The 15,566-nt window shown below is 42.2% G+C and overlaps 1 protein-coding gene across 5 annotated transcripts in view; it reads left to right on the top strand.

Annotated features, from left to right (window-relative positions):
• Positions 1-15,566, top strand: part of DNAJB6 (DnaJ heat shock protein family (Hsp40) member B6) — an 89,959-nt gene that overhangs the window by 43,580 nt on the left and 30,813 nt on the right. For all 5 annotated transcript variants that reach the window (XM_044765650.2, XM_044765651.2, XM_070516887.1 and 2 more), the window contains exons 7-8: positions 1,135-1,276; positions 1,882-1,952. In XM_044765650.2, the coding sequence (XP_044621585.2) occupies positions 1,135-1,276; positions 1,882-1,952 (213 nt within the window). The remainder of the gene's footprint in view (positions 1-1,134; positions 1,277-1,881; positions 1,953-15,566) is intronic.

A 15,566-nucleotide genomic window follows, 5' to 3' on the forward strand; every position in this document is an offset into this window, starting at 1 on the left:
TGGATTAAATAAAATCTTAAAATTAGTTTTACGAATTTCTTTTTACTTATTTTTTGAGGAAGATTAGCCCTGAGCTAACATCTGCTGCCAATCCTCCTCTTTTTGCTTAGGAAGACTGGCCCTGAGCTAACATCCATGCCCATCTTCCTCTACTTTATATGTGGAATGCCTACCACGGCATAGTTTTTGCTAAGTGGTGCCATGTCTGCACCCGAGATCCACACTGGCGAACCCCACGCTGCTGAGAAGCAGAACTTGTGAACTTAACTGCTGTGCCACTGGGCCAGCCCTTCTTTTTATTTTTAATGGGACCATTAGAAAATGTGAAATGATTTATTGGCTCACATTCTATTTCTTCTGGATGTCCCTGGTCCTAGAAAATTAGAGCTTAGATGATTGAGTCGTATTTGGAGAGAGTATGGGGTATTTGTTTTAATGTGAACATTTTGGAAGTGGGACAAGTAATAAGCTCTTTTAATAAGCCAACCAGTTCTTAATCAAAGTGTGGCGTGTGAAAATTGGGAGTTTTTGATTTCCGTAGTGTGATTGCCATGTAATTGAGAACGTTGTCCATAGTTTATAGCAAATTTGTAGTATTCATTCTAAAATTATCCTAGCTTTTTAGAAATTCAGATTTTCACCCCCTGTGGTCACATTGCAAGGAGAAGGTAAGCATTATAGATGGGCTTGACATTCTTTGGTGGTGAAGTCACCCTGTAAGATTAAGATGCATATTGCCATCCCACTCCCTGTGTGATGCACATTGCCAGGTTGACCATCCATGAATAGGGTGAAATGCCAGTGAGGTCCAGCAAAGCACTGTGTAAAGGAGAGAGGGAGAAGGGGGCAAGGGATACGCCTCCAAAGAGGGAGCTGGTTCTTCCTTCTGTTCCTGGAATACGTGTCCATGCATTCAGAGGAGTGCGGCTTTCCCCTTCCCTGCGGTTCTGTGGCAGTACTGCATAGGCATTGCTCTCCTGTATTTTTGATTATTTCTGTATGAACTTTCAGTTACTCCTCAGTTACACAGCTTACATCAGATGTCTACTATGAAGTTTTGAAACTCAGTAATTTTTGCATTAAATGAATACTGGACATACTGGTGTCTAATCTTTGTTTCCTGTTTTCCTACAGGATTTACTTCCTTTGGTTCACTGGGTCATGGGGGCCTCACTTCGTTCTCTTCCACGGCATTTGGTGGTAGTGGGATGGGCAACTTCAAATCTATATCAACTTCTACTAAAACCGTTAATGGCAGAAAAATCACTACAAAGAGGTACAGCAGTCTTCTGTATTTCATATTTGTAATAAGGTAGTGTTTCCTTGGGGCCACGTTTCCTTTGCACACCCGAGTGTGTGAAGTACAGGCTGTGTGTGAGATTTGGCACCATGAGAAATTTTGCTTCATCTCCAAATTAGAGCTTTTACTTTTAAGCTTTTGCTTAATGTTATATATTAGAAGTGGTATTTATTTAGAGCCATGTTTAACGTGTAATAGTATGCGTAAGTTTTGCTGGCACTGGTAGAATGGTGAAATAGAAAGCCATTAGCAATAAAACCTTTCCCATTTTGATTAATAGTGTCTGCACATGCGGTGTTCTGCTTGTAGTATTAGAGATAAAGCTTACGTGTCAGAATAAATCTCTTTAAGGAAAGATTTATCATCAACAGGTTGGCTTTAGCTGTGTTTTTCAGCCTCAAAATCAGTGATTTCATGTATGTCTTTGGCAATTATGTCCTTTAAGATATGCGTATACGTTCACATACGTATTATGTATAATGAATATGTGTTACATATACATCTGTATACATAGGTGAATATGTTTACATATGCATGTATTTACTTCAAAAAAAACTTTTCAAATGCATTTTATCCTCCAGAATTGTCGAGAATGGTCAAGAAAGAGTAGAAGTTGAAGAAGATGGCCAGTTAAAGTCTCTAACGATAAATGGTAAGGAGCAGCTGCTGCGCTTGGATAACAAGTAATTCAACGCACGCATGTAACAAACAGAAATGTTAACATAACAAGCACCATTTGAGGATTAACAGGAACATTTTTTTGAAGATTTCAAACGAACTCGACTTTCAGTATAACTGTACCTAATCTAAAGTATTTATACACAGCTCGTCGGAGCCCTGTTTGTCATAGACTTTTGAGTTTATTGTTGGGACCACATAATAGGACCATTTTTTTTTGTCTTTAAAATTGTTGTAAATCTCTGTATGCACTTTGCTTTTTTATTAAACGTAATCCAAGGTGGCCGTGACTCTTTCGTACACTAACACCAGCACGGACCTGCTTTTCCATTGTGTTTGAAACGTGAGCCGAGTAGTGTCAGCCTGCTGTGACGTTAACATTGCCAGAATGAATCTTCCACAAAAATAATTTCGTTTTTTTTCAGTATTTAGTAGTGAAAGATATTAATGCATTAATGGTAATACATTTCTGGTTTAATATAAATTGAGGATGTTTTCTAGTTGTGCATGAATGCTGGCAACTTAGTAAGTTTTGACAATTGTTTAAATATGTAATGTTAAGCTTAGGTTTAAAAAAGTAAAGCTGGTAAACTGGGTCTTTGTCATTTACTTAAAAAAAAAAAAAAAGAAAATAAATGCCAATGTGTTTGGTGCATTCTTTCCGGAGTGGGGCGTGTGGCCTTCTTGTGTCTGTGTATGATTTTGTGCCTGGGCTTCTAGTGTCAACTTCATTACTATTTTGTTCTCTTCATTAAGGTGGATGCTGGATTAAGTTACATGTATTTGTTTTCTTCCGCGTATTTGCAGAGTATATGAAGATTTTTCTATTCATGTTAAATAATAATTAGCAATTTATTAAACATTTTAATATGGTAATATTTCTACGGGGAGGGAAGAAATAGCTATACAGCTTTTCATTCTTCGAGGTATGTTCTAGTTTTTTAGGTTACGTTTGATGCCAGCTCATTTAAAGACCTTATACATGGTAAGGTCACAGAATGATACAGATGAGGGCCAAAATAAAGGTGTTACTTTTGTTTTTCAATCTGTAAAATCTGTCACGATCACCATTGATAACTCGAATTTCTGCCAGAGAAATATTAAACTAGACTTGGATTGCATTTAAACTACCCACTTGGTTTTGTTTTGGCAATAAGCGGTATGAAGACGGCTGGAGGGATGGGAGGTTACTAAGGATTATTCTCTAACAGACACATTTCTTTCAACACGGGCTTAGTGGGAAAGCGTCTGGAAATTGCTTATGGTACCATACAATCTTTAAAGAAGCTCGTGTGTTATTATTGAAAACAAATAAAAGGTAATTTTTACAGTCTCATAGAAGCTATTAAAAAAGCATTGCAAAATTTAATGTGAGTATTCAAGCCAGTTGAAGAAGGCAAGCAATGAAAGAGATGTTTAAATGTGTTGTCTTCGCTCTCAGCACCTTTGGATGAGGGACATATGTAGGCAGGTCACACGTTGGAAAACAATGTTGTAATTGTAAAATCCAGTTTCACAGATAGAATTTTAGTTCCAGAAAGCCTACTTTGGTTTATGTTATTAGGATAGATGGCTTCTCTGTTACTAAGTGAGAAACTCAAGTAAATACCTGGAACAACTTAGAGTTATATATTTTTCATTACAGAGTAGGATGAACCATTTGATATAGCAGGCTTGGTGGTACCTAGGGATACCAGGTAGATGCAGAGAGGTCTTGTCTATTCCATAATTGTTAGGGTTTCCCAGGAAGCATTTCATCATAACCTTGGTTTTACACTTGTGAGCATAACTGGGATGGTCATGTGTAATACAGCTGCAACTGTAAACAGTTTACTCAGATTGATGCTACAAGTAAAAGGGGTTTGACTCCTAAGGTATCTTCTTTGTGAATCATTTTTGTGGGGAGTATCACAGTCAAACATCCATCATTTGTGTCCGAGAAAATTGTTGTTCTTCTGCACTTCTGCTGATAGGACTGTCACTTTGATTAAGTTAATAATAGTGTTAGAGAAGTTATTTGTTCCTGTCAGATCTGGTTCCTGGGGTTCTGAAAGCAGTGAAGTTCATTCAGTCTGGAGCAGCAAGTCCAGGGTGCTGTGAAAGCAGCTTTGAACAGTCAGGCTGTTTCCAGCATTGGTAGCATCACTCAATCAAAGAATGACTTGGAAGAATAGCATTCAATTTACATTACAGGTTGTGGTCATTTGTTAGTCCCTGCAGTTTCTGTGTTAAAAAAAAAAAAAATCTGTGGTCTTGAATGCGTTTGAAAACAGGAAAACGAAATGCTCCCTCCAAACTGCGTGTGTCCAGTGTGCACAGTCCATGCGCGGCCTGGGCCCGCCCCCTTTGTCCCATACCGTGTGTTCTGTTTGGTGTGTGCTTGGTAGCCTTGTTCGGGCGGGGATGTTAGCAGTTGTTAATGAGGGGAGTTCTTCTGTTTTAATTCCCTGAAGCCGAGTATGGAGGGGATAGCAGTCTGCCGTGCGTTTCTCATCTCGGCTCTCCTTTCCTCCCCTGTAGTTTCCCCTCAGGTGGTTTGATTTAGTTCATTGATGGATTATGCCTCATACTCCTCTCATTTACAGGTTCCAAAGGTTCCAGGTTTGATTGGCAACTGTTTCTTTATACTACACATGCTATCAGTGGTCCTGTAAATGGCAGTTCATCTCCTTCTTTGAAGGTCTTTAAAGGACAGATTCTAGAAGGTTGCAAAGTTAGCTTTAGAATTTATAAAGTTACTCATAACCTATGTGCCTAGTCTGCTAAAGTCATTGCTTCTAGAATGATAAAGCTTGAGGGACACCATTTGTGGGATGACATCTCTCCAGTCAATATTCGTTTCTGTTTATTAACTACTAAAGCTTTAAAATTCCTGCTCATTTACCTAATAGCTATTATTATCCTCTTCGGGGACTGGTCTTTCTTTTTAAGCTGTCATGACATAATTAAAAATATTTTTATTTTCAGTAACTCCATCAGTAGTAGTTTGTAAGTGGTTGTATTATCTGTGGTGTTAGTTCCCAGTGGTGAGGAAAGGTAGTTATCAGCATGTTCAGGAACAGGATGGAGGTTTGCAAGCCTTAAACTGTTTAGTGAATTTGAACACTTGATATATTGTATGGGTAAGAAGGAGTTGATCTGTATGACCCAATGACTTTTTTTTTAAGTATAGGTACGACATTCTGTTACCCTTTGAGGTATTTTTAAGGTGGTCAGTATACTTCTGGATTAGGTAGTTTAATGATGCAAGTTCTCTAAGAAACATTTGCTTAAATTATTAAATTGTTCCTCCATCACCATTTCCTGCATCCTTTAAGTCGAATCTAATGATTCTCCTTTTGTTTTAGATAACTTTTCCAGAGTTGGCCATATGGGTGACTTTTAATTCTTGTTTCAACACCTTTGAATATGCTGTTCTTTGCAATTCTAGTGAGTTGGATTAATTAGATGTAGACCTTGGTACTAAGTATGACCAACAGTTGAAATCTGATAGAGCAAAACTTTTGTTTTGACTAAATTCTGTGTTCATCTTGGCATTTGAAAAGGTCACAGAGGGGCTGGCCCTGTGGCCGAGTGGTTAAGTTGAGTGCTCCGCTTCAGCGGCCCAGGGCTTCACCAGTTCGGATCCTGGGCGTGGACATGGCACTGCTTGTCAGGCCATCCTAAGGCGGCATCCCATATGCCACAACTGGAAGTACCCACAACTAAAAATATACAACTATGTACCGGGGGGCTTTGGGGAGAAAAAGAAAAAAAATAAAATCTTAAAAAAAAAAAAGTCACAGAAGGGAAAGTTACAATAGCTCTTACTATATCAGGAATCTAGAAATCACTGTGACCACTGATTTCCAGAAATTAGAGTTAGCTGGCACTTTTGGAGTCTTGATTGTTAGCGGTGGAATTTGGCATCAAAAGGCCTTTCCTTGCTGTTTGCTTGGGTAAATACTTGCTTCCTTGCCTTTGTGCAGCCTGTCAGTTGATCCTGACACACTTATTCTGAAGGAGTCACTGAGTTTTCCAATGTGGGTGAGTTACGCTCTTGCTGCAGAACCCTGCGTAGACTTTTTATCCCATTCCTCCTCTTGTAGCTTTCAGAAAACAGAAGAATCGTTTTCTAAGGTCCAGTCCCCATAAGAATACAGGCCCCGTGAGGCAGGAATTTCTGTCTGAAGTTTTCTTTCTGTTCCTTCCCCACATATGGCACTTTCAGGATTCTTTTAAGTACGTGTGGAGTAAACCCAGAATGGTGATTGCCATCCCACACTCATTTGTCTGACGCCCCTGGAACCCTGACTTGTTAACCTGGGAGTACATTGTCTTCCACTCCTTGTATCCCAAGTATAGACTGAGTCTGGTTTTGGACGGCTTGGGGGTGTGTCTTGGTTTATGACATAGCTTTTCTCTTTGGACCACTGAATAGTGAATGTTTGTGTTAAGTTTCATAATCTCATAAGCACTGCTGTTTATTACATATTGGCCTTTTTTATCCCAGTAGGAATGATTTTTATCTCTTTAAAAAGAGCCCAGTGCCATCATGACATTGTCCCCACCCCTTCCCTTCTGTTTGGCTGCCAGCTGGTGGCTGTGTCCTGATGCTGAGGGTCATTCAAAGCATCGGTAGAAAATAACAAGAACAGTAATGAAAACAAGGGAGAACAGGCCTTTCTTATTCTTAGCTAGTCTGCAGAGGATTTGTTAAGGACCTTGGAGATCAAGATACTATTGCAAAGGTGATACTGGATCCTGTTGGCTCCCACTTTATGAAGAAGATCTTTCTTGGTCACTGCGGGATCACATGGTGCTCAGAGCTGTGAGATGGAGCCTCTGCTCTGCCCCCTAGAGCTCCACTTGGTTGGACCAGGAGCGCTTTGCCTACGAAGGGTGTGAGTGTGCTGGCGAGTACTGTAGGTCGTGTGGGTCGTGGAGGGAGGGGAGGCCTATTTAAGATGTTCCTTAAGGTATTGGTCAGATTTCAGTCTTTCCAGAGGCAGTCCAGACCTTCTGGGGGACGTAATAGCAGAAGCCAAAGCACCATCTCTGGCAGTCATCCCTCTACCCCCCAACTCACACAGCGTGGGCGCTGCTGATGTGGATTTCGCAACTGTCTGAGTCGCGTTTCTTAGGCATTTCTCCCAAGTTTTTTCTTTCATAGTTGAGATTTTATTGGTGGTTTTGAGGATCAGTACACAGACATTTCAATTTGTACGTAATTCTTAATGTATACCCTGAAAATGTAAAAGAGTCATAGTTGTGATAGTCTTTTCCAAGTAGTAATTCTAGTGAATCTCAGCTTAAAGTTTGGAGGCAGATTTTCTTTAAGAGGCTACCAGTGCGTATATCTTCAAATGTCGATAAGCTGTTATATCGTGTCCTACTAATACACAATTTCATATCATATATAAACAAAGTTACTAGGAAAACTGGACCACCACATGCAAAGATAACCAGTGATGTCAGAGAGTGTAAGAAATTCTAACTGGGAGAGCCAGGCACAGAGAGTAGTTTTCTTTAGGAAACAGTTGTAGTAAAAAACAACCTGGGAATAGGAGCAGCTTAGAATATTCAAGGACGTGTTAAATGTGTGACTGCTTTGTATTATAGTATATAAAAACTACACTACCCGTGGCCCCCCCACCCCCCAATCCATGGAATGTTAAGCTCTGATACCCAAGACATTCAAAGCCCACTCTTTTCTGGTTGTACCAACAAATAAACAACCAGCACGTGATTTTACCTCTTCAAAAGCATTTATACCTAAAATGGGATGAGGTGAGAGTCCCTCATCCTAAAAAACGTTTCTAGAGCTGTTAAGAAACTTGCATTTACAAAATGGTTGATAAAAATATTCCTCTGGCTTGTGCAGGAAAGGAGCCGGGGACTGCTGGCATGGCAGGCCGCGTGATCAGCCTTCATCCAGCCCTGGCTCCATCTCCTGCTGGGGGATCTGTAGTTTCCTGGTGAGCCCCTTCTGCCTGCTTGACCCTTGCTCCCTTTCCCTTTTGTTTGCAATGTTGTGACTGAAGATTTGTCCTTTTCCTGCCCCCTTGGTGAGCTGTCCTTTCTCTTTTTTTTTTTATTGAGTTATTGATAGGTTACAATCTTGTGAAATTTCGGTTGTACATTAATGTTTGTCAGTCATGTTGTAGGTGCACCACTTCACCCTTTGTGCCCACCCCCCCCACCCCACCTTTCCCCTGGTATCCACTAAACTATTCTTAGTCCATAATTTTCAATTCCTCATATGAGTGGAGTCATACACAGATTATCTTTCTCTCACTGGCTTATTTCACTTAACATAATTCCCTCAAGGTCCATCCATGTTATTGCAAATGGAAGGATTTTGTTCTGTTTTGCAGCTGAGTAGTATTCCATTGTATATATGTACCACATCTTCTTTATCCATTCATCTGTTGATCGGCACTTAGGTTGCTTCCACGTCTTGGCTATTGTAAATAATGCTGCAATAAACATTGGGGTGCATAGGACTTTTGGGATTGCTGACTTCAAGCTCTTTGGATAAATACCCAGTAGTGGGATGGCTGGATCGTATGGTAGTTCTATTTTTAATTTTTTGAGGAATCTCCATACTGTTTTCCATAGTGGCTGCACCAGTTTGCATTCCCACCAGCAGTGTATGAGGGTTCCTTTTTCTCCGCAACCTCTCCAACATTTGTTGCTATTAGTTTTATTAGATATTTTTGTCATTCTAACGGGTGTAAGGTGATATCTTAGTGTAGTTTGGATTTGCATTTCCCTGATGATCAGCGATGATGAGCATCTTTTCATGTGCCTATTGGCCATCAGTATATCTTCTTTGGAGAAATGTCTGTTCATGTCTCCAGCCCATTTTTTGATTGGGTTGTTTGATGTTTTGTTGTTGAGTTGCGAGAGTTCTTTATATATTATGGATATTAAGCCTTTGTCAGATATATGACTTGCAAATATTTTTTCCCAGTTAGTGGGTTGTTTTTTTGTTTCAATCCTGTTTTCATTTGCCTTGAAGAAGCTCTTTAATCTGATGAAGTCCCATTTGTTTATTCTTTCTATTGTTTCCCTTCTCTGAGAAGGCATGGTATCCAAAAAGATCCTTTTAATACTGATGTCACAGAGTGTACTGCCTACGTTTTCTTCCAGAAGCCTTATGGTTTCAGGTCTCATCTTTAGGTCTTTGATCCATTTTGAGTTTATTTTGGTGAATGGTGAAAAAGAATGGTCAATTTTCATTCTTTTACATGTGGCTTTCCAGTTTTCCCAGCACCATTTGTTGAAAAGACTTTCTTTTCTCCATTGTATGCCTTCAGGCGAGCTGTCCTTTCTCTTGGGCTTGGAGGGTGATGGGGAGCTCGCACCCAAAGCTTGTGTGAAGCTGGGCTGTCTGGCCACTCCGTCTGCCTGTCAAATGAGGAACATTGCTGCCAATCAATCCTGAGCCAAAACAGATACCCTCTTCCCTTAGGCTTTCCAGGCTGCTCTATGTGATGCCAGGGCTCTGAACCTGGAATCTAGAACTGAAAGAGGATGATTGATGTTCTTCATATGGCACTTGAGCCCCCTTGTTCCCTTGTCCGTGGCCCGTGGACTCTTTGGAACGTCCATGCACAGTTGAGCTGTGATGTGTTAAAGGGCTTTGGGAAAGCATGAAGGGCTGTTCGGGAGAGACTGAGGGAAAGTTCCCATAGAGGCCAGCAGCTTGCTTCAGTCCCCGCCAAGCAGTGACTGGATTTTTATTTGGTTTCAGAATGGCTGGTGTCCTGAGTCGGTCAGCAAGTACTCAGCTCGGGGGGCTCTCCCCACCCATAGTTTGTGCTCGCTGGTCGTTTGCACCCATTGTGGCCTTGGTGCGAGTCTCTTGCGCAGCCAGGCAAAATGTTGGTATACATTTCTTCCTGTAACTTTTGAGGCATTTGCATAGAGTCTATGTTCTTGTTGGAGTAGTTCCATTAAAGTAGGTCCCTAGAAGGTGAATGATGGGGTTGAGAGACTTGTGTGTTTAAAATTGATAATCACAAATTACCTTCTACAAGATATGCTCCCATCAACAGTGGATTCCTCACATGCTTGCTAACATTGTGAACAGTTTTTAACACTTACATTCCTTTGGTTAGTTAATTAGGTGGAGCGTCTTGTTTGTGTGGGAGCTGGTATGTGCCTGTTTTTCTGGGGAATTTTTGTCAGATTCCATAGGTCCCTGTGACGTCAAGTTTATTAGTCCTTTGCCTGCGCTTTTGAAGTGATTGTCCTGTCAAGTTCTCATTTGTTCATTTGAGTTACTGTGTAGTAGTCTTAATTTCTTATTTGGAAATGTCTGTCTTTTTTGTGGTCTTTGGCTTAATATCATACGTCTTCCACAACTGAGTATCTTCTATTTTCTTCATGTCTTTTCGTATATATTTGTCTCTTCTTTAATTTACTTGGAATGTTTCTGTGTGTTGAAAACATCTGAGTTCCTCCCAGATTTCTTGCCAGTGTTAATATCTACTAAATTTCTGTTAGTACAGCTATTTTTGGACTCTTGTCTTCTTTTGGTCTTATTTTATGCCACGATCACACGGTATCAGTTGTAGTGGTTACTTGAAAGGGCAGGTCATTTTCCAGCACTTGTTGGGAGTTATACTTTCAAAGGAAAAGCCCCATAAACTCAAGCTCTGCCCAGTCAGTTTAAATTAATAGATTCTGGGGAAACCTTGACATCCAGGAACAGTATGGCACAGTTGCCTTTTAAAAAATCTTGTTTTACATACAGCTGTGAAATTAATAGTGTTTTTCTTTAGACGTGCACATTTCTTAAAAGTGTGGCTAGATGAGGCTGGGAACTTTCTCTGTGTATGGGCACGTATTTTCTTTTCTAACTGGCTGTTATTGTATATCATCAGTAAGAAAATCAGGTTTCGTATTGTCCTGTGTCCAGTCACTTTAGTGTGCTGTTGGCTCACTCGGACCTTTTTTTCCTAAAAGATATCATATATTATATATGGCTGGAAAACCCTACAGATTTTCTCATCCTTTAGCCCTAATTGTTAATCCGAGGCACTTTTTCTCTTGTTCCCGCTAGGCTCATTTTAGTACTGTTTTACTTTGTGGGGATTGTGCTTGTAGTTCTTCCTGTTTCTTCCTATTGAGAAAGAAGCCGACAAGGCAGTGCCGGGTTCTCCGGCTTGAACTTTGCCTTGGTCTTCTGTCGTGAGGGCCACGCCTGGATCGTGGTTTGGTGGTCAGCCTGCTCTTGTTTCGTTGGGAAGCGTCCCTGCTTCTCTGTGCCCAAGGTGCAATTCTGCTCGCCAGTGAAGCCATCTGGTCTTGGCACGTTTTCTAGTTACTGATATCTTTAACATTTTTTATTATTACTGGTTTATCAGTTTACTAAGTTCTGTTTTCACTGAACGTGTCCATCCTATTGAGACCTTTGATGTTTTGATCAGTCGGTACTTAGATTTCTTTCTCATTATTTACATTTGTTCTTTGAAGCTTTTCAAGTGCTTATCTGTTTTATTAGTCCCTCTTAAAACAATAGCTTTTAATGTTTTCCAAGCCTCCTTATTAATTTTAATCTTTTTCTTCCTATTCTCTTTAATTGTACTTCTGCAGTATATTTATTTGTAGTCTTTTCTACACAAATGAGTTTTCAAATTACTTTTGAGTTCGACTTATAAAACATTCTTCTTTTTTTTTTCCTGCTGAGGAAGATTTGCCCTGAGCTAATGTCTGTTGCCTGTCCTCTATTTTGTGTGTGAGCTGCTGTCACAGCATGAGCACAGTAGGCCCGTGCCCAGGAGCTGAACCCAGGCTGCTGAAGTGGAACACGCTGAACTTTAATCACTTGGCCGCCGGCACTGGCTCCAATTTTGTTGATTTCTAAGTCACTTGTATTTTTTATTTCAATTTTCATTCAATACATGGCCTATAAAACATGGGTTGTTAGGAATGAAAGGTTCAGAAACAGCAAGTTTTTAGCTAGTCAATTCTGCTAAGTCTTTTTCTATCTTGGGTGAGAATTACTGCCTCTATATATTTATCTTCTAAAAAATGTTTAAAATATTAATCCATCTCCAATTTTTGAGTGAGGTACAGAGTCTTAATTTGTATTCTCCCGTATGGATAGCTATTTTGTCCTTTCCCCACTGTGAAATGTGATTTAATTCTTAGTAATTTACCTGTGTTTGGATTCTTTTTGGAGGCAGCTTATCAGGGTTCTCGTATAGTGAGTAAATTTGTTGAGGACGGATTTTTAAAGAGAGGGAAAGAGCACCTCAGCCCTTAGCAGAGGAAGATGCATTTCATCTTGACCTCTCAGTGCAGTCCCACACACACAGGTGCGGGTGAGCTGTGTCTGCTCCCACTGGTTACATCCCAGGGCTGGAGATGTAGTTTAAAGGCCTAAACTTTAGGAGCAGCTTTTTCTGTTTTTTATTGTCTTTGTACTTGAAAGAAGCCACTCGAGTGTGGGGTACAGAATGTTGCAGTGTCAAGTCAAAAGCTTTAGTGTCCATTCAACGTTTTTGTTACTTGACTTTTAAAACTAACATCTCGTTTTGCTTTAAAATTTCAAAGACAGCTTCCTAGGATTATTAGTAGATGAGTGGTCGTCACTGCCCCTGCCATGGGCACGGGAACCTAACTTTGGGCTCCAGGCGTGCGGCGATGATGTGTTGGAGGAGAGGGCTGACACCTGGGTGGGTTTTGCCTTTTTCTTAGGCGAGGCCGTGACGAAGTGGTGTCTGTTTGTAGTGGGTTTTTCTTTCTCTAAAGATTGGCGCCTGAGCTAACATCTGTTGCCAATCCTTTTTTTGTTGTTGTTCTTCCCTTCTCCCCAGAGCCCCTCAGTACGTAGTTGTATATTCCAGTTGTGAGTGCCTCTGGTTGTGCCATGTGGGTTGCCGCCTCAGCATGGCTTGATGAGCGGTGCCATGTCTGTGCTCAGGATCCAAACCGGCAAAACCCTGGGCCACCAAAGCAGAGCGTGCGAACTTAACCACTCAGCCACGGGGCTGGCCCCTGTGATGTATTATTTTTATTAAAACAACTACAAGAATTCCTTGGCGAGCATATCTTGCCTTAGTCTAAATAGTTTTATAAGAAATATATTTAACAGATGTCAGTATTTCAAAGAACACTGAAGAGCCTTGAGAAGAAACTAGAATCACTCATGAAATTTGTTTCTGGATTGAAGTGTGTACATCTTCAGAAAAATCGCATTTTATGAACATGTAACCCTACAAAACCTAGAACCTTCATTCTGTTTTATGACGTGCCTTTTCAGGATTTACTGTGGTTGTTTATTGTGGCAGCCTTTGTCCTTCTTGATCAAAGTCATACTTCAGACGTACTGTTACATGTCTGCAGCGCTAAAGACTAAGCAAGAAAGGGCAGCTCGCCCGCTCAGGGCCAGCAGGTGTCCTATGGATGCTTAGGGCACACAGGATTCCTTTTGTAAAGAGTTCTGCTGCTATGAATCGCACTTGCAGTTTGTGTAGTAGGTGGCTAGAAATAAGGGAGCTAAAATATTTCCTCTCTGCTTCCCACAGTACAGTCCTCGTCTTTCTCACCACGTTCCTCTAAACAGATCCTGATCCTGTTGTTGAGGCCGTTTTTCAGCTCGGGTCTGGGATGTGTGGCGCAAGAGGAGGAGCAGTGTGAAAGGCTGGGCTCTGACTTTGCCTCACTGAGCACGTTCCCACGGCGCGTCGTTCTGCACCCTCTGGTGGCCTCCGGGTTGTGTGCAGGGTGTCACTAGCTCTAATTAGGGCAGCTCACCATGGTAGGGCGTTAGAACAGAACTTGACCCGAGGCTGAGTACGTGAGAGCAGGGTCATGGGCCAGCTAAGGGAAGGGAGAGCCGTCCCCCGCTGAGGGACCTCAGACAAATTCAGGGTCAGGAATTTTCAGACGCAGGATCCACAGATGAGAAAATGGAGGCCTCATGTGCCTCTGCCTTCCTTGATTCCTTCTTACAGTTGTCCTCAAACCCTACCAGACACATCAGGGTGTGGTGGTGATGAGATACCAGCTGCTAGACCTGCGTTCCTGGAGCTAACAGCCCTGTTGGGTAGATGTGTAACACCCCGACTTTCCAGATGAGGCTGTGGGCACAGACAGTGTGGGTGGGATCCAACTCGATCCTCCAGAGCCCGTCCATGCTCTTCGTCCCGGGATACTGTGCTGCATATATTTTCCCCATGAGGCCTGTGCCTAAAACTAGCCCTTTGCTTCATGAAATAGCCTCTGAGGAGTAACTATAGCTGCCTGTTTATAAGGAAGTTGCTAAGCTGCACTGTCTCGTAACTAACAACATTTGGCCTACCCCACAGATGGACATTTGATGTCTTAACGAATCCCATTAAGTTCCGGCCCCTGCCTTCAAGCTGCAAAGACAGGTGCAGTCAAGCAATCCCCGGCTAAGGGAGAGACGTGGACGCGTGTGGTGGTTACACCGTGGTGGGCGGTGGGGGGTGCAAATGCCTTGGGACAGGGTTAAGGAGTTCTGTCCTCTGTTTTTAATAAAATGGTACTTTTAGTGTTTTTAAGCTGCAGTACTGGTGGGGAAGCCAACACCACTGGGGCTTCAGGGTGACTTTTGGCCCTTTGTGGTCCATGCTCCGTCCTGGCCCTGAGCGGGGATTTTATGCGCCGCATCCTCAGTGCAGAGGGGCTTGGACAGAAGAGCTGCTTCTGTTCTCCTTGACCCTCAACCGTACTCCGTGTTCCTCCTGTGCCCCACACATCTGTTCCCAGCACCCCTGTCTGTCTCCTGCTGGAGCCCAGCCACCATCTTGACTTGGTTTCCCCTTCACATAGTCTGCCGTTATGTTCTTTCACTTTCACCAGTTATCCGAGAGCTAGTCCTCATGTCTCTTAGTAACTAGTCCTTAAAAATTAGTTGTCACGTGTGTCGTCCCTGCTCCTGACCTCTGCCTGCTCAGCCCCTCTTCCCCGTCATCACCACGTCATAGCCATGGTCTGGTGGCTAGAGTTCAGTCCCTCTCCTGTCTCACAGCTCTGAGACGTCCCTGGCTTATGAGACAGTTTAGAATTTGTCCTGTTCCTGCCTTTCCCGTCCCCTGACCCCTCCTGCACAGCCTGTGTGCTGTGTCCAAATCTCTTCCTGGTCTGGGCCTTTGACGTCCTGGGAACTGCACACTGGCCTTTCTGTCCTCTGCTTGTACTTCTCACCTCTCCACCCTCTGGCTGCTGCTCGTCCGTTCTGTGTACTTGGCAGAGCCTGGGCGCTGCGGCCCGGGCCTCATTGTGTCCCCATTTTCTGTTAGTGAGTGTGCACCACCCAGCTATGTGAGAACGGGAGCAGTACCACATGCTGGTGTCTCAGTGCCTGGCCCATACCAGGCCCTAGATATCTGAAGGGGTCTTCTAATGGGCGAGTGATGCATTTTTGGATGGTTGAGTAATCTCAAGTTGTGTTAGTGCTATTTTGATTTAAGTATGGGATTAACCCCCCTCCACCTCAAAAAGAAACAAAAAGCCATAACCAAGGCCTCTTGGATTGTACATATTTGGGAAAAGTGATTCTGTTTTTATCTAGGAAAGTTTGTTTTCATTTGCATATTATCAGCCACGCTCTTACACCGTACTTGGA

Source organism: Equus asinus, chromosome 1, assembly GCF_041296235.1.
Source record: "Equus asinus isolate D_3611 breed Donkey chromosome 1, EquAss-T2T_v2, whole genome shotgun sequence".
NCBI classification, from domain to species: Eukaryota; Metazoa; Chordata; class Mammalia; order Perissodactyla; family Equidae; genus Equus; species Equus asinus.